The following is an 18,899-nucleotide window of genomic DNA, read 5'->3' on the forward strand; positions in this document are numbered from 1 at the left end:
CACAGTTCGAATGAAACGTGTAAATTTCTGAGACATATAATGCACATAATTGGAGCGTGGAATATCATGGATATTTACATGATATGTCATGTAAACTTCAATTATATGTCATGTAATCCAGCAGGATCTTGAGTGATTACATGACATATAACACATTTTTACATGATTTCAGACTTAAATTTACACGACATCATGTTTACATCGCATGAATGAAGTTTACATTACGTGTAATCCTCATTATTTTTAACTGTGTAGTGAAGAAATTCCCATTTTTGTTACTGTCGCATAGCTCTTGGTCTGTTGAACAACTTTTCCCAAAAAAACAAACTTCTAGCTTATCAGGATCTTAAGATATAGAAGATTGAAGAAAATTTGTTACTAGCGCCTCCTTGCGGAGAACTTCTCAATCAATTTTGTAACTGCCGCATAGCTCTTGGTCTGCTGCACAACTTTGCCGAAGACACTAACCTTCTAGCTCATCAGAATTTTGAGATATAGAAGATTGAAGAGAATTTGCCACTAGCGCCACTCATTGGATAAATTCTAAATTATATTTATTATTGCCGGATAGCAGAACAAGGCTGAACCACTTTGCCGAAGACACCAACCTTCTAGCTCATCTGGGTCTTGGGATATTGTTACTGCTAGGTTGGGCAACACGTGGGTCACCAGGACAAAGACCTCGGCAAACTTGGCTAAGCAACGACCAGCCGTATGAGGCTGGGTTCTTCAACGACCTCTTTTACGGCTAGCTCGACCTGGAGCACTTATACGGTCTCAAGATCGGCTGGAGTGGACCTATTTGGCTGATCAGACCTCGGTTATGTGGGGGGAGGGGTGTAATTAAATAAACTAATGGGGTACAATTTCAACTTTTATTCCCTAAACTTCACAGTGCTGTGTGGGTGAGTGTGGTGTGTTATACTTGCACTATTCTTGTATACCGGCCGGTTTCTGCAGGAAAACTTGGAGCATATCAGTTCTGGAGTCGAAGGACAACGTGTTGACTCTTCAGGGTACTCTAGGTCGCTGGACCTGTTCTGAGGGGGGGATGGGTTGGATCCCAGGTACGTTTGGATCGCTTCCGTGGTTCGTCACTGGCTTCCACGCCGAAAAGGTGTCCGTACGACCGTGAATACGTAACGGAACTCCAGGCTGCACTTCGCGGGTCCTGATTCGTATATCTTCCTTTTTTTCAAGAACTTCTCCTTAAACTTCTTCATACATACTTCACTTTAAACTTTTTTCCTATAATAAACTTTAATCTTGTTTAAGGACTGCTTTGGCTGAGGTCTTCTTCAAAAGTAGAGCGAGTCATTTCCTTAGCGCCTACTGCTCCCTCTATCGTACAATAGGTCTGACCTGAGAGAGACTCGCGAAGAGGAAAAATATCAACGTCATATGCAGCCCAGATTCCGCTGTCACGAAACGTCAAATGCAGCCCGCCGTTTTGATGGCTGCAAAAGTGAAAAGTATTGTATTCACAAGAAACTGTTATTAAAAACCTCAGTCGGGGGAGCAGTTTTTTTCGAAGTTGCTATTGCACAAGAATAGTCATTTCTAATGGCTGCAACGTATGCAGGCATGAAATTTCACTCAAAAGGCTACTTATGATTCAGTGTGATGCAAACGCAATCATTTTTTGCATTGATGGCGATAGACTGTGGATATCACTGTTGGGTTAAATTTAGCCTTAAATTAAGCAAATAAAATGGCAATTTATCAGTACGATATTCTTGATAGTGCTGCAGATGGATTGGAACTGTATGTTGGTCACTGAAAAACATTAATAGCGTGGATAATTACCACGTTATCACTCATCCTGCAGTGATTACACAGCGTAACAAAAATTACATTTTTGCGTGTCTCAAGAATCAAATTATGTGTCTCTGGTAGATATGGGACTGCTGAATCTGATGCCGTTCTCAGAAACGTTCCGGCACGTCACAATTTTTAGCTACAGGTTGCCAAAGTTGTTTCAATTGGCTAAGAATTAACACTACGGACTGCCTGTTCCGGTGGTAAAAGTCCACCTAACAGGTGACCCTTAATTCATGTGGCTTTAAGCTTACCGTGCCTAAGAATGAATGGTTAGGGGGGTCTAAATAAAACCTAACCGCAAACGGAGCCCGTGGAGTACCAGGGCGCCCTCTACAGTATTATGCCCTTCCTGTGGTACCCGGAGCAATGGTGCAGGTGACCTCGTGTTTCTCCGAGATAATCGGCTGCCCTTCTTCAGTCTCCAGCCTGAGGCTAAATAAGGGTGGGATTATTAATACGTTGTAACTTAGTTTAAATTTTCACCTCTATGGTTTCGCATTATGCGTATTACACAGTGTGTTCTGTGTTTTTCGACTTTGGCGACTTTTAAGAGATACCGATATGGCGGCGTCCACAAATTACGTAACGCTCTAGGGGGAGGGGGGGAGTTGGCTCAACCGTTACGGCTCATACAAAAATTTGAAAAAATCCTTACAAAAAGCGTTACGGACGGGGGGGAGGGGGTCCAAAAATTGTCAATTTTAGCGTTACGTAATAAATGGACGCTGCCTATGGTTTTTTCGCTGCTGGTCTTTTTCGTTCTGAGATTGCGAAAAGCTTAATCCTGCCTAGTTTGGGTAGTGGCTACGGTTAGGATAGCTTTGTTAGACCAATCTTCAGCATAAAATATCAGCAATGATCAATTTTTGTAAACTCATGCAAATGCTACAGCTCAAATGGCGCTTGTTCAAAAACCTTACTTTTGTGAACTTTTATCTAGGTAACCTTGTGGACCCAGTTTTTGCTACTTTCAGAAACATGAAATGGCAAACTCGCGTGCCATACCTCGTGCATGCGTGCTCGTAAATAGCGCTATCGTTGCTACACTCATTTCTGAGTTAACAATCAGAGATGTATGTGCTGTCACAATTGATATTTCTCTCCGTCCATTGGAAATCCTAGTATTTCGGATGTTTCCACTTCTGGTGAGTTGGGACACAATTGTCCTTGCTTCGAGTGATCTCATAATTGCTTGTCACTTTGCTTATAGGTAAATTTTCTACACAACTCCCTTCACAGGAGAAGTGGACGTCTGGCTGTTTGTAAAGTATGTCAGATAGTCAGGCTACTATAGAAGCTCTTGCTTCTGCCAACTCAAGGTCGAAGCTTGTTATCGCATGTCGAACTCAAATTGAGGAACTGAATTCAGTCAACTCTGTAAACCTTGTATGGGTACCTGGCCATTCTTCTATCGCTGGAAATGAATTGGCTGATGCGCTAGCTCGCGATGGAGCATCGCATGACTTCATTGGCCCTGAGCCGGCTATTCCAATTTCGAAGTGCTGGGTGAAGCTTCAGATTAATTCTAGGGCGGCAACTCAGCACAAGCAATATTGGAATAGTTTGGAGTCGTGTCGTCAAACAAAATTGTACATAACTGAGCCATCTCCAAGGGTGGCGAAGTATTTAACAAATCTGTCAAAGCAGAATTGCAGTCTCTTTGTCAGAGCGTTGACAGGCCACTGCCGACTCAACTATCACATGGCAAATATTCAGCGTGTTGACTCATTTGTGTGTGATAGTTGTGACTCCGATTATGGAACTTCGTATCACCTGATATGCAACTGTACAGTTTTTGCGCAAATGCGATTCCAATTATTTGGTAAACATTCATTAAGCGAAACTGAATTCAGAAGCCTGAATCTTCAGGACATTCTGTTATTCTTAACCCGCTGTGGTAATGAGCTATAGGCTCTCTTAACGCTCATGCGTTTTGCAGTGCCCTTTTTAGGGCGCTGTTCGAACCCATAGTGGTATGGAGCTACATGTTCTCAATTCGCTTATGCGATCTTCCCTCTTCAAGGGACCCCACTCTATTTCCTCCCATCTTTCCCTTCCCTTTCCTCTCCCATCGGGTAGATGATGAAATAGGCTTAAATATGGCGATGGCACAAATCTCCTAAATGGCTGGGAACGTGCCTTTGGAGCCGGCCTTCTGATACCTGATGGATATCACTGTTGGGTTAAATTTAGCCTTAAATTAAGCAAATAAAATGGCAATTTATCAGTACGATATTCTTGATAGTGCTGCAGATGGATTGGAACTGTATGTTGGTCACTGAAAAACATTAATAGCGTGGATAATTACCACGTTATCACTCATCCTGCAGTGATTAAACAGCGTAACAAAAATTACATTTTTGCGTGTCTCAAGGATCAAATTATGTATCTCTAGTAGATATGAGACTGCTGAATCTGATGCCGTTCTCAGAAATGTTCCAGCACGTCAAAATTTTTAGCTACAGGTTGCCAAAGTTGCATAAAACACTGGTTTTATTGATGTTTACATAAAAATTAAACAATGATTCATCAAATTTTTTTGGGATCTAATCCACCAAGCATGCAAAATAGGACTTTTACTTTCATTTCAGATATAATTTGGTTGAATTTGCACTGTTAAATTTAGATGAAATCGATTTTTTCAACATGCTTACAGTCTCCATACAAAATTCTTCGTTTCTCTTATATGGCAAAATACAAAACTTTTTTAAACCTTAAAAAAATAACTTTTGAGCATCGGAAGTATTATGAACTTTGTGTATTAGTATTGTTATACACATGAAGTTTGAGTTCAGAGACAAATTAAGGGGGCAGGATCCGTTATTGATTTCGGAATTTTCAAAAGCAGTTTTTACGTTCAAAATCAAGAAAATTTACAGGAAAATTTGTTCACTGTACTCGATTCTGCATCCAAAAAACAGTGAACACATTGTCATCGAATAATTTTCAGTTTTAAACAAAAAGGAAGAAATAACTACTGTCGAAAACATTGGTAACCCAGAGACGGACCAAGGTCTGAGTCTTGACGCGATTTGCGGGGTTCGCAACTTCGCCCCTATTAACAATTCGTTATATTATTCTCTTGGAGATTTCTATAGCGACAAACATGGCGTCTCGTAACATCACAAAAAATAACAAATTAATTAGCCTATCAGTTATTGGCTCACACTTATGAATCCTACAAATTAGCGTTGTAGCAATTTAATTATTTTTGTTCGTAATTAGGTCGGACGGGTCGTTTGGTCGAATGCCGATGGCATCCGGCCAAATGGTGTTGATCCTAACATCATTCGGCCAAACGGCATTCGGCCAAATGGCCGGACACCGAATAAAATAATCAATTGCGATTGTTATAAAGATTTACAGATTTAATGACCAATGCGTACTTTGTGCTGTCCAGTATTGTATAATTCGAAATTAATATAGAATATGTATGGTTTCAACACAAATTTTGTATAAGAACATTATATTTTTTGTATGTGTAATGATATTATACAATGTATGTAAGGTTTTCTTGCAAAATCATTTAGAACCTTTCAGCTGCTAGTTGGGTATATATCTGTCTAAGATATGAAGTGTGATGACACTATCAACCGCATTTTGAACTACTCACTAATGTGTCAAATTTTGTGAATCAATTCATGTATCTTAACATTTCATTTATGCCTCACTACAGTTTCTAAAACAATACCAACTTCAATATACGTAGCAGCTAATGAAACGTGTAAACATAGGCTAAAAATACTACTGTAGCTACAATTTCAAACACCGCTCTACAAATGGAATTTTCTCCAGTGAAATTTATCGCCCTTTTTGGAGATTGATTTAAAGATGCATTGGCTGCTGGGTTGCAGGAAATTCAAGCAGCTTCGGCAATAAGGCACCTACATCTAGCTATGTAACTGGCTTCCGATGACACTGCACATGATGAATTCTTGCCGCCTGTGGAGGATGACGACTTTGATACTCGACGGTAGTATTTACGTTTCCGCTGCTGATTGAGATGATTGCGTTCCTTGTTATGAATTTTCAGAAGCAGTTTCATGATTCACTGGAAGCTCCACGAGTATCACTTCTCAATTAGGGATCACTTGTTTTTAAACTAAACACTCTTCACTGAGCCGGCTATGTTACCATTGCTTCAACGGTGAGCCGCGACTTTCACTTCACTGATGGATTTAGGGATTATAAAATGTAGCAGATAGCGGAGTTTGCCATTTAAATTGAATTAGCTATTCCCTATTCGGCGATGGCACTTCAAACAACGGTCAGTTAGTTCGTAGAGTATGTCACGCTACACTTGACTTGATGGCAATTCATTCACGTGTTCGTCAGCTGTTTGGTGTGCTTCTTCAGTTATGAGTAGGCCTGTGATAACTTTTCGGTCACAGTTTGGGACCATTCTGATCGACGGTCGACTAACGAGTGACGCCTCGCCGACTGTTTGTTTAGTTAATCCAGCACATAAGCGCGTTGATAAATACTTACGAATCTCGTGCTTTTGCGTAGTGTCCGACACACAGTGGTCCAGATTTAAATACTTATGTCAAAAACTACGCTTTCCCATTATTTACAAGTTTTGATCATAACTAGTGTTGTAGAACATATTTCAGTAATGCTGACTCTTTATTGGGCATAGTCACGATTTTTTGGGTGCCTTTAGCCGGAGTTATTACGGTGGATCACTGGGTGAAGTCGGGTAAAAAAAGGCTTATTTTTCGACATGCTAAGTTATCTTTATTTATTCGCAACGACAATCACTTTAATTTGCATAAATCATTAAGATCTGATATTCTACATTATAAAAGAAGAGTTTTGCATCGTTTCAAATATACCGGATGTCACCATTCGGACCTAATGGCTATATATTTGTTGGATACTAAACCGTTTCAATTCTCGGAAAGTAAAAATCAAACATGATTGTGCACTAAAATGCGTTCCCATCTTGGCACAGATGTTCAGATACAAATTGGGCACTTTATCGTAAGCTTGAGGCTCCCCGGGACCCGAAAATGGTCATTTGCAGGATCAATCAAATGCAAAACTCATAGTTATCCAAGTCAATCGTTTCTCAAAAGGTTTACACTGATGCAATTTTCGTAAAATTCCGTCATATAGTGACCACATTATAGCCGACCCCGGAAATTATCTGTGACTTGAAATTTGCCTACCTCCAGGGGCACAAACGTACCGTACCCTTTTCACCCGACCTGACCCAGTGACCCACCGGAATAACTCCGGCAACATGAATATTTCCGCGTTCCTCTGTCCAGTTCTAGAAAGTAGATATGTGTGCCAGTATACTGACAAAAAATCATTTGAATCCATTAAGAATTCGCTGAGCAATGAGGGTTTCAGAATATTTGCTTTCACTCAGGCCTATACGGGTTAATACATTTTGAGGCTCTTCACTTTTTAAAGAAATGAATGGTTAGGCAAACTTAGGCAAGAGGATGTCCAATCGATTCCATAAGCATAAAAGAGCATTTGAGCAAGATATCTCCGCGAGAGGCGTTTTGCACGATATTAAGAAGGTGTCCTTTTCAGGGATTGAATCCTGAGAAAATTGAGAGAATCTCTCACGTATCGCTCTCTGTAACTATCATAACATGCTGCACGTTATGAGAGACTGTTTATCGTATACTGCTACAACTTTGATCAGATTGGGGGGATAGTAGTGCATGATAAAACCCCTCTAAACATGCTCCAAGCCTGGGGGACACTATTGCTATTGAAAATTCGTGGATTGTTAATCGTGCCAGTAAAGAAAAACACCTATCCCCAACGGTAAACAAGCGAGAAAAATGGATTTTATCATCGCTCTCTCTTTGGGGCTCTCGCTCGCTGCTTCCATTTATCAGACTTGTTACACCTTGCGATACAATGACGATCGTGGACCGCAACAGATGGGATGTTTTTCTTTGCTTGCTTTGATCGTGCTTCATACTCAAATGAGAGCTAATTCTGCAATGCCTGGTCCTTTTATTATTTGACGCAGTTACAATAATAATAAGTGGTTATTTAATAGGGTAAACGATAGATACAAATGAACTTGCTCTTGGGAATGCTGAATCAAGATTAAAATAAGCTAACGACCAGAAAATCTTATATTGAAAACTAAGTTTGCACGAGTTTTGGTGAAGCTGAAACAGTTGAGTTTAAAATGAAAAATTAAGGATTTTTGGACATATGCACCTATTTAGGGTAAAAACACAACATTTTTTTTCATGTGTTCTTAACAATCTAGTATTGTAGTTGAATGTTCGACTATGTGTATCGAAGTTTGGTTTTTGCCATCTTTTAACAAAACTGGACCTCTGTGCGACGACGGTAGCGTTGATTCTGCGCGCATCATATGTGTACCATGTACTGGCCGCCTCCTTCGTATTTGTTGAGTTTGTCCAGTCATTGACGATGGAAATGAGAACGGATGCATTTGGTGGAACGTGGAAAACGCCATAAGCCGAAAGTCGTGAGCTACGGACAGTTGTCTGGTTGAATGTGTGTTGTTCGTTCCGTAGTTACACGAATGATTCCAGAGTCATCAGGGTTGAAGCTATGACGAGTAGTAAATCCATAGACTCATGAAAGCATTTCTGTGATTTTATTTTAGAATATTTGAAGATGCTTCAGGATTTCCGGTATCTATAGTCCAAAATTTGAAAATTTCTTTGACTTTTCTGGGCATAACTTGTAATCGTGACTGTCCATATTGATTTTCGGACCCAGTACATATTTGCAGCCATCTTTGCAATCTTCCTCATATTCAGAATAGTCGAAAGCTACACTGAAATCGGTGTAGCTTTGGACTTTTTTGATAAATGAGCTAGCTATGTTTGCGAGTTTGCCTTCGCAATACTAGAAATCCAGCAATAAGGAGGGATCCTATCCAGGTCTATGATATAATTGAAGGGGTCAATCGGGGAATATTACAACCAGTTTCAAGCAAATACTTCAAATTTTCGGATAAATTATAAATATTTCCGATAGTACAGTCAACTCTCCCTTACTCGCTATTGAAGGGACCATTGTATTGGGGAGGTATCAAGATACAGAACACATATTTTTCATATTTCAAACTTCTCATTATTTTGCAAAAATACATCCTAAATAGTAATTTTACCATGGAAAATAATGCAATTTTACCGCATTTATCCATATCACACTTTTTTAACGGACTGAAAAAATTGAAAATTTGATCGCTCAGAAATGGACAGAAAGCCTCAATTCTACTACCAATTTAATCATAATATTCAAATTCATTAAATATATTAACATTTGGAGGGCATTTGGAACTTTTCATGAAAATATCGCTTTAGAGGGGTAAGCATCGAGTTAGAAAGGTATCGACTTACAGAGGTATCAAAGCATGCTAAATTGAAGGGACCGCGCATTCCATCGAGTTAGGGGAAATATCGAGATACAGAACATCGAGTTAGGGAGAGTTGACTGTTATTCCATCAATTTGATAGGAAAGAATAGATATATTTTGCAACAAACGGATCTGACTATATCCGGTTAACAATGTGTTGATTCCCGAGGATTTCATAGAACCATCATAGAATTGTAGAAAAAAAATATAAATATTAAGAGTAATATACCGCGCTGCATCGAATTTCCAGATGCTTTCGACGGAAACTTGGCTTTTTTGACGGTATTTTTGAATTATATTCCAATTTTTTCTCTTGAAATCCATGATTATTACGTCTCTTACATTCTGCATTCATAATCATTGATAAAATAAGAATTTCTGGATAATTTACAGCCGGTGTTTGAAATTAGAAGCTTTCGGGCAATACGAATCAATACGTACTCAACCAAATTCTTCAATTTGGTTAGACGAACAAGTTTGTCAATCAAATTTTAAATTAAATTCATAATTTTCATATTTTCCAAAATACTGTATTTTTTTCATTAGAAAAATAAAAATGTTTTTAAGCGGTGTTGAAAATTTCAGGTCAAGGAACTTGGAGCAGGCCTTCAATTCCACTATTTTGCATGGCTACCGGCTTATGCATCTTTAAGATATTCCGTCTTCAGTTATTTCAAGTGTTACACCCGAAACCACTTGAGAGATTATTTCAGGAATTATGCCAAGGATTGTTTAGGAATAAAAAACGCAGCTACAACACTACAGGAGGAACGCTCATGATTTTTTTTCAGAGAGTAATCAATTGTTTCTCAGAATTTGAGGGGAATTTCTGTTGAAATTTTAAGGAAATATCCTAGACGAATGCATAGAGGAAGTGAAGGAAGTAAGCCTTGATTAATTCAGAGAATTGGTCCATATGCACGTGTTCACTCGTTGACGTTTGAGCGGTGCCGTGTTATTTATGTGGCCATGGTAACGAGTGAATTTGGCACCGCTCAAACGTCAAATTAGTGAATTGTGCATCGGTTCATTCTAAAAAACAATTTCATGAACTACTGGAGGAACATTCGAGTAGACAAACATCTTTGGATGAGATCCTGCAGTAATCTACTGAAAGAAATTCTGCAGAAATTGTTGTTTACAATTTAGAGGAGCTTCTATAGAAGTCGTTGGAGAAGTTCACACCACAAATTCTAAAGAAATTCTGATGATATCCTAAACGGTGTCGACATTTGCAAATTTAGTGTGAACTATTGTTTAAATATTTGTGATAATAATTTGATGAATAAAGTTTTTTTTTATTTTAAAACTTTCAAAATAATAAGAATAAGAGTAATATCATTCTAACTATACATAACTACATCACATTTGTTCTGATATATTTTTTATTGGTTTATTATTGGCCAATGGATCATTTGGCGCAAATTTTCAAGTCCCCCATACTCAATTAATAATTGCATCATGAAAAAAAATCTCGTTAATATTTGGATTCTGCCAAAACTCTAGGCTTCTGCCACTGAATCCATCTGGGATACACCACGGTTGTTGCAAAGAATCCACTGAATGTGCACCAAGAATTTCTCCTGATTTCTGCTATGGATTTTGCAGGCAAAACTACTAACAACTTTCACCCACAACTATTTTCAACGGCTTTATCCCATCACCCCGAACGCCACTACCCCGAACGCCACTACCCCGAACGCCACTACCCCGAACGCCATTACCCCGAATGTGTCACTACCCCGAGCGCCACTACCCCGAATAGTATGTGATACAGTGTAGAATCTTGTTTTGCGGGCAAGAATGCATCTCTAATAAACCCTTCTTTTGTATGTCAGCTATTCTTTCGAAATATCTTGTTGGCAACTATCTTCTTCTCATTCTTTCTGAGACAGTGCCTGTATATCAGCTCAGTGGGCTATCTTGCAGTTCAAGGGTTCATCATAAATTTCACTGCAAAAAATGCCATTTTTGACACCTACCCACCCCTTTCGTACTATTTTTGGTATTGAAGTTCTATATATTGTGTATGGGTTGTAGCATTTTGAGGACAACCACCCACAACATTTTTGCCTCTTTTAGCGTTACAAAATTCGGGAATGGGCTTTTAAGGTGAAACAGTTTGGAATCAACTTCTAAGATTGCACTGAAACTTCAAAGGTACAAATCTTGCGAGGAAAACATCCAACAGCAGTGTACTTTTTATTTTGACTTTGTGCACTAGCAGAAAGCTTGAAATAAGAAGATCAAAAACGATTGCCTACTACTTCTCCAGTTTAGGGCTCACTCTAAATCGTGCTCACTATGGCTGTCTGGTGGAAAAACCGTGTATCTCTTGACTAGAATAATGATAGTCCTTGAACTAGTAAACAACGTCGAAGACGTTATTTTTCTAAGTGGTCATAATCCAGAGCTATCAAAAAAAAAATTCTTGTAAAGACCCCTACTGTCATTAGAAATAATTTCTGGCTAGGCCACCGTATCATATAAATAAAACAGCAGAAAGAGATAATATTTATGTTCGTTTATCGAAAATTTCAATTTTTTTCTTAGTAATTCGATTATCCGGAGGATTCGATTATCCGGAGTGAAAATAATCGATGCTCCGGATAATCGAGTCCGACCTGGACTTGAGCTACTGAACAACTTTGGCGAAGACGCCTGTTGCGGCTAGGATGTCTTTCTAAGTGGTATGGATCCTAAGCTATCCGCAAAAAAAAAAGTTCTATGCTCACTATTGTCGCCTGGTGGCAAAATCTCGAATCTCTTGGCTAGAATAATGATAGTCCTTGATCTACTGAACAACTTTGCAGAAGCCGCCATCTTTCTAAGTGGTCTGGATCCTGAACTATCCGCAAAACAAAAGTTCTATGCTCACTAGCGCCGCCTGGTGGCAAAATCTCGAATCTCTTGGCTAGAATAATTATAGTCTTCGAGCTACTGAACAACTTTGCCGAAGACGCCATCTTTCTAAGTGGTCTGGATCCTGAGCTATCCGCAAAACAAAAGTTCTATGCTCGCTAGCGCCGCCTGGTAGCAAAATTTTGAATTTCATAGCTTCTATAATGATAGTGCTTGAGCTACTGAACAACTTTGGTGGCAAAATTTTAAATCTCTTGGCTAGAATTATGATAGTCCTTGAGCTACTGAACAACTTTGCAGAAGGCGCCATCTTTCTAAGTGGTCAGGATCCTGAGCTATCCGCAAAACAAAAGTTCTATGCTCACTAGCGCCGCCTTGTGGCAAAATTTTGAATTTCATAACTTTTATAATGATAGTGCTTGAGCTACTGAACAACTTTGCCGAAGACGCCATCTTTCTAAGTGGTCAGGATCCTGAGCTATCCGCAAAACAAAAGTTGCATGTTACACTTGTACTGCCTGGTGGCGCGATTTCACTTAAGCAGTGTTGCCAGCTACGACAAAATTATGAACCCTTCATGAAAAACTGTTGAAGTTGAAGACTATGGCTATGTTGCTTAGCATTATATTTTTCTGTTCCGCTCAAGCTTTATGGTTTTAATCTTTTCTTTATTCTTCTTAAACAGTGTTGCCAGCCACATAAACATTTGTTATTCAGCCGACTGTATGGCACGCAACACTTCCTTCAACTTTGGTGAACATTCGGTATCGTTATCTTTAAAAAAAATTGGTATTTGCATATCACACCCCCATAAAATTGGTTCTTTTGATTACAATCGAGCAGTGTTGCCATCTATTACCAAAATATGAAAACTTGAACAACCATTTTGGAAAGTTCTCAACCCATGCTTTAATTTTGCCGAATATCTCGAATCAGTATTTCCGCATCTAGTTGTTGCATTTTTCAAAAACATAATTATAACCCTGATTTTTTTACGACCGATTTTTTTTACGACCCCGCGATATCGGTCGTAAAAAGAGGTTGGGGTGTACCAGAAAAAATCATCGCGTTTTTTGCACTCTCATTCGAATCCTTCGAGGATCTGTGTTGAAAATTTTGAGTTAAATTTTTTTTCCTCAGAAAAACGACAAAATCGCTTTCTCTTTGCATCGGAGAGGAGTTTCTATCAAGCCTGACTGTGGGAAAATTGTATGCAGCGTCTTACGTGGTCAATAAATCAAAATGGATTCGGCTATGGACCAATTCACGAGTTCACTAATTTGACGTTTGAGCGGTGCTGAATTCACTCGTTGTCATGGTCACGTAAATAACACTGCACCGCTCAAATATCTGATAGTGAACTCGTGCAACGATCCATGGAAGTGTGAAAATATGTGACAGTCATTCCACAGCCTACCTAGTTGAGGAAAACCGAGCTGTTGCTACGTATGGTAGCTCATGTGGATTTTCTTGAAATATGTTTATGCTCCAACTATAATCTATTCTTCATACATACTCTCCACAACTCGATATTCTATAACTCGATATACTCTCCACAACTCGATATTCTATAACTCGATATACTCTATAACTCGATGGATTTTTCGGTCCCTTTAAATTTCCATACATCATGTTCTCCTTAAGTCGATATTTCTATAACTCGATATCTCCACTGGTCGATGTCACGTGAGAGGTAAATTTCTCTCCATAACTCGATATATATTTTAAAGTCATTCTTATTTGAGGAAACTTGGTCTGATTTATGTTTGGAGGTAAATATATACTTGCAAGTTGTAATAAAATTTGGCGCGGTAAATGGCTGGGCATGGCGTACCATTGGTACCTCGCGTACCTGAAGGAATAAAATAGACCCCTTTGTGCGGTCCTTAGCCTCTTGCCCAGCAACTCCTATCCCTACCTCCTCGTGGTACTGGCCGGGGTACGAGTAACCTTGGGGAAGATCGGGTAACCAACCCCCGGTGGGAACTTTGGTCGTATGCTGACAGGGAAGGGGGGGTTTGCTTTTGCAAACCTGGAGCGTCTGTACTCCACGTTAGGAGCGGCTCACAACAGCGTCTGTTCCCCATGTCAGGGGCGGCTGATCATCGTCCGAGTGCCAGAGAAGGACTCTAAGCTAAACTGCGCACTATGGCCCTCCGAACATTTAGGGGGAATGGTCCTCCGGAAATCTAGGGGGTTGGTGTCAGGCCCTGCAAGCCAACCGTAAAAACACATCAGCACAGGAACGTCAACGAGAGAATACGGACCGGAACAATCGGCAAAGACCACAGCGACGAAAATGGACTAGCGATTGGAAATTCGGTACGTGGAACTGCAAATCTCTCAACTTCATTGGAAGTACTCGCATACTCTCCGATGTACTGAAGACCCGCGGTTTCGACATCGTAGCGCTGCAGGAGGTGTGCTGAACAGGAGCATTGGTGCGAACGTTTAGAGGTAATCATACCATCTACCAGAGCTGCGGCAACACACGCGAGCTGGGAACAGCTTTCATAGTGATGGGTGATATGCAAAGGCGCGTGATCGGGTGGTGGCCGATCAATGAACGAATGTGCAAGTTAAGAATCAAAGGCCGATTCTTTAACTTCAGCATAATCAACGTGCATAGCCCACACTCCGGAAGCACTGATGATGACAAGGACGCATTTTACGCGCAGCTCGAACGCGAGTACGACCGCTGCCCAAGCCACGACGTCAAGATCATCATAGGAGATTTGAACGCTCAGGTTGGCCAGGAGGAGGAGTTCAGACCGACGATTGGAAAGTTCAGCGCCCACCGGCTGACGAACGAGAACGGCCTACGACTGATAGATTTTACCGCCTCCAAGAACATGGCCATTCGTAGCACCTATTTCCAGCACAGCCTCCCGTATCGGTACACCTGGAGATCACCTCAGCAGACAGAATCGCAAATCGACCACGTTTTGATCGATGGACGGCACTTCTCCGACATAACCGACGTCAGAACCTATCGTGGCGCCAACATTGACTCCGACCACTACCTGGTGATGGTGAAACTGCGCCCAAAACTATCCGTCATCAACAATGTACGGTACCGACGCCCGCCCCGGTACAATCTCGAGCGGCTGAAACAACCGGATGTCGCCAATGCGTACGCGCAGCATCTTGAGGCAGCGTTGCCGGATGAGGGCGAGCTCGATAGGGCCCCTCTTGAGGACTGCTGGAGGACAGTCAAAGCAGCCATTAACGACGCTGCCGAAAGCGTTGTCGGATATGTAGAACGGAGCTCAAGAAACGATTGGTTCGACGAGGAGTGTCAGGAGGTTTTAGAGGAGAAGAATGCAGCGCGGGCTGCAATGCTGCAGCATGGTACGCGGCAAAACGTGGAACGATACAGACTGAAGCGGAAACAGCAAACCCGCCTATTCCGGGAAAAAAATCGCCGCCTGGAAGAGGTGGAATGCCAAGAGATGGAGTTGCTGTACCGTTCTCAAGAAACGCGGAAGTTCTATCAGAAGCTCAACACATCCCGCAAAGGCTTCGTGCCGCGAGCTGAGATGTGCCGGGATAAGGATGGGAGCATCTTGACGGACGGACGCGAGGTGATCGAAAGGTGGAAGCAACACTACGATGAACACCTGAATGGCGCAGAGAACACAGGCACAGAAGGTCAGGACAGCGAAGGCGATGGCTACGTCAGCACAGCGGAAATCAACCAGCTCCCACGATGGGGGAAGTTAAGGATGCCATTCAACAGCTCAAGAACAACAAAGCCGCTGGCAAGGATGGTATCGGAGCCGAACTCATCAAGATGGGCCCGGACAGGTTGGCCGCTTGTCTGCATCGGCTGAAAGGCACAATCTGGGAAACAGAACAGCTACCGGAGGAGTGGAAGCAAGGCGTTCCCAGACAACCAAAATGTACGTATAACGAAATCATCTGGAGGCTTTGTATGTGCAACATTTCACTTATAAGATGTCGCGAAAAGGCCTTCTACGCATAAAAGTGGAGGCGATATGCGTGCATATATTAGGTGATGAATAACAGCATACAATGCGAGTATATAAATTTTCTACCGAACTAACCTGTGATCTCATGCGACTTAACTTATGATAACAAATGTTGATTTGACAGCTGCTACGGATTGATGCGACTTACTTTGTACGGGTGTACGAGACGAAACAAAATGTACAAATGAACTCAGAAAAAAGTATTTTCTGCGAGGAAACGCATCAATCTGACGATTTTATCCACCGCGTTTTGCGGGTTTGATGTAATATGTATGAATTAACGAGTTATTACGTGTACTTTCATGCGACTTCTGGTTGTCTGGGTTATATGCCCTATCTACAAAAAGGGCGACAAACTGGAGTGTGAAAATTATCGTGCAATCACCATCCTAAACGCCGCCTATAAAGTGCTATCCCAGATTCTCTTCCGTCGTCTATCACCTATAGCAAACGAGTTCGTGGGAAGTTATCAAGCAGGTTTCATCGACGGCCGCTCGACAACGGACCAGATCTTTTCCGTGCGGCAAATCCTCCAGAAATGCCGTGAGTACCAGGTCCCTACGCACCATTTGTTCATCGATTTCAAAGCGGCATACGATAGTATCGACCGCATAGAGCTATGGAAAATCATGGACGAGAACAGCTTTCCCGGGAAGCTCACAAGATTGATCAGAGCAACGATGGACGGTGTGCAAAACTGCGTGAAGATCTCGGGCGAACACTCCAGTTCGTTCGAGTCTCGGCGGGGACTACGACAGGGCGACGGACTTTCGTGCCTGTTGTTCAATATTGCGCTTGAAGGTGTAATGCGGAGAGCCGGACTTAACAGTCGAGGCACGATTTTCACGAGATCCGGACAATTTGTTTGCTTCGCGGACGACATGGATATTATTGGGAGAAAATTTGAAACGGTGGCAGATTTGTTCACCCGCCTGAAACGCGAAGCAACAAGAGTCGGGCTAATGGTGAATGCGTCGAAAACAAAGTACATGCTGGTTGGCGGAACTGAGCGCGACAGGGCCCGCCTAGGAAGCAGTGTTACGATAGACGGGGATACCTTCGAGGTGGTGGACGAGTTCGTCTACCTCGGATCCTTGTTGACGGCTGACAACAATGTTAGTCGGGAAATACGAAGGCGCATCATCAGCGGAAGTCGTGCCTACTATGGGCTCCAGAAGAAACTGCGGTCAAGAAAGATTCACCCCCGCACCAAATGCACGATGTACAAAACGCTCATAAGACCGGTAGTCCTCTATGGGCATGAGGCGTGGACTATGCTCGAGGAGGACTTGCAAGCTCTTGGGGTTTTCGAACGCCGAGTGCTAAGGACGATCTTCGGCGGCGTGCAGGAGAACGGCGTGTGGAGGCGAAGGATGAACCACGAGCTCGCTCAACTCTACGGCAAACCCAGTATCGTGAAGGTAGCTAAAGCTGGAAGGATACGCTGGGCAGGGCATGTTGCAAGAATGCCGGACAACAACCCTGTAAAGATGGTGTTCGCCACGAATCCGGTCGGAACAAGAAGGCGTGGGGCGCAGCGAGCTAGGTGGATTGACCAGGTACACCAGGACCTGGAGAGCGTGGGTCACAGTCGAGGATGGAGAGAAGCGGCCATGAACCGAGGGAATTGGCGAAATATTGTTGGCGAGGCTTTATCAAGATAATTGATGTAAAGCCAAATAAGTAAGTAGTTGTAATAAAATTTGAAAAATATGAAAATAATGCTAGTAAAAACAAGGTGATTTTTCGACCATTTTGAAAAAAGTCATCAAATAATAGTTTGTAAAATACTTTCAACAAAATAGTATTGCTTTCTTACAAAAGTAATCATATGTATTGGAAAAAAACAAAAATTTGTTCCTTCGATTTTGTAATTTTTTTGTGTCGGCAGTGTTGTTGATCGGCGAGAGAATCAGCGAGAGCCAACGATAATTATTCTCTTTTTCACCTTCCCTCTTTGCACCGGGTGGTAGGAGAAGCAACGCATGGGCAAGTCAGTAAATGAACGGATTGTGTCATTCGGTTGACTTGTTCATTTTCTTCTCTTCTTGCAAGTGAACAAAGATACACAGCGTAGCCAATTGATTCATGCCATGATAGCGGCTGCATACAGATCGCATACAGGAGAATCGCCGCCCGATAATTTTCAAAAAATGAGAGGGATTTCACTCATTTGATCGCAATCATTCTATGGTGGTTTTCGCATTATTCGTACCTATTGCGATACTTTTTTTTATTTGCTATGTTGTTCGTTTTGGACACGGCTCGCACCTACGAAGATCCATCTGGCCGTTTGCAATGGTTTTGCAAGTCCGACAGCTTGTGCGTGCGTATAATTGTTTTTTTTTTACAACACAAATTCAACAACGCTGTAATTCTCACCTTTATAATGCTTTTTGTATGTTAATTTGACAGTTTTGTATGAACTTTAATATCATGAGGACAATCATTTGCCGCTTCCTTCAGCGTTGAGCATAAATGCAGTTAAACTATTTTAATCTGAAACAGTTGAAAAAGATTTTATACCTTATGATATACTGCAGAAGAAGACGTGAGATATCCTTGATATTATTTGTTACACAGTTTAATTGGTTTAAATTGAAATATAAAACTTATACTTAATCGCCCTATTTCGCATTCAACAAGACGTTCTGCTTATTAAAAAGTTGAAGAAAACAGTTTTATTTTTATTTTATTTGTTAAAAATCCAATTTTGTTCGGATTGTTCAGTAAAAACGGGAGTTCAAATGTTTTCAACAATTTATTTCGTATTATTTTCACAATTTTCGTTTGCAATAAAAGCCAAATTTAGATTGACCTACATCATAAAACTTTTGGAAGAGTGGACATTT

At 41.2% G+C, this 18,899-nt stretch overlaps 1 protein-coding gene across 4 annotated transcripts in view; it reads right to left on the reverse strand.

The window, feature by feature from the left end:
- LOC110674008 (peptidoglycan-recognition protein LA-like) overlaps nucleotides 1-18,899 on the reverse strand; it is a 50,009-nt gene that overhangs the window by 7,229 nt on the left and 23,881 nt on the right. Inside the window, exon 1 of one of the 4 annotated variants that reach the window (XM_021842928.1) lies at nucleotides 945-1,366. The exons of 2 other annotated variants lie outside the window; for them this stretch is intronic. In XM_021842928.1, coding sequence (XP_021698620.1) covers nucleotides 945-975 — 31 coding nt within the window. In that variant the 5' untranslated portion in view covers nucleotides 976-1,366. Of the gene's footprint in view, nucleotides 1-944; nucleotides 1,367-5,709; nucleotides 6,267-18,899 lie in introns of those variants that run through there. One more of the 4 variants, XM_021842926.1, reaches the window with a different exon arrangement.

Source organism: Aedes aegypti, chromosome 2, assembly GCF_002204515.2.
Source record: "Aedes aegypti strain LVP_AGWG chromosome 2, AaegL5.0 Primary Assembly, whole genome shotgun sequence".
NCBI classification, from domain to species: Eukaryota; Metazoa; Arthropoda; class Insecta; order Diptera; family Culicidae; genus Aedes; species Aedes aegypti.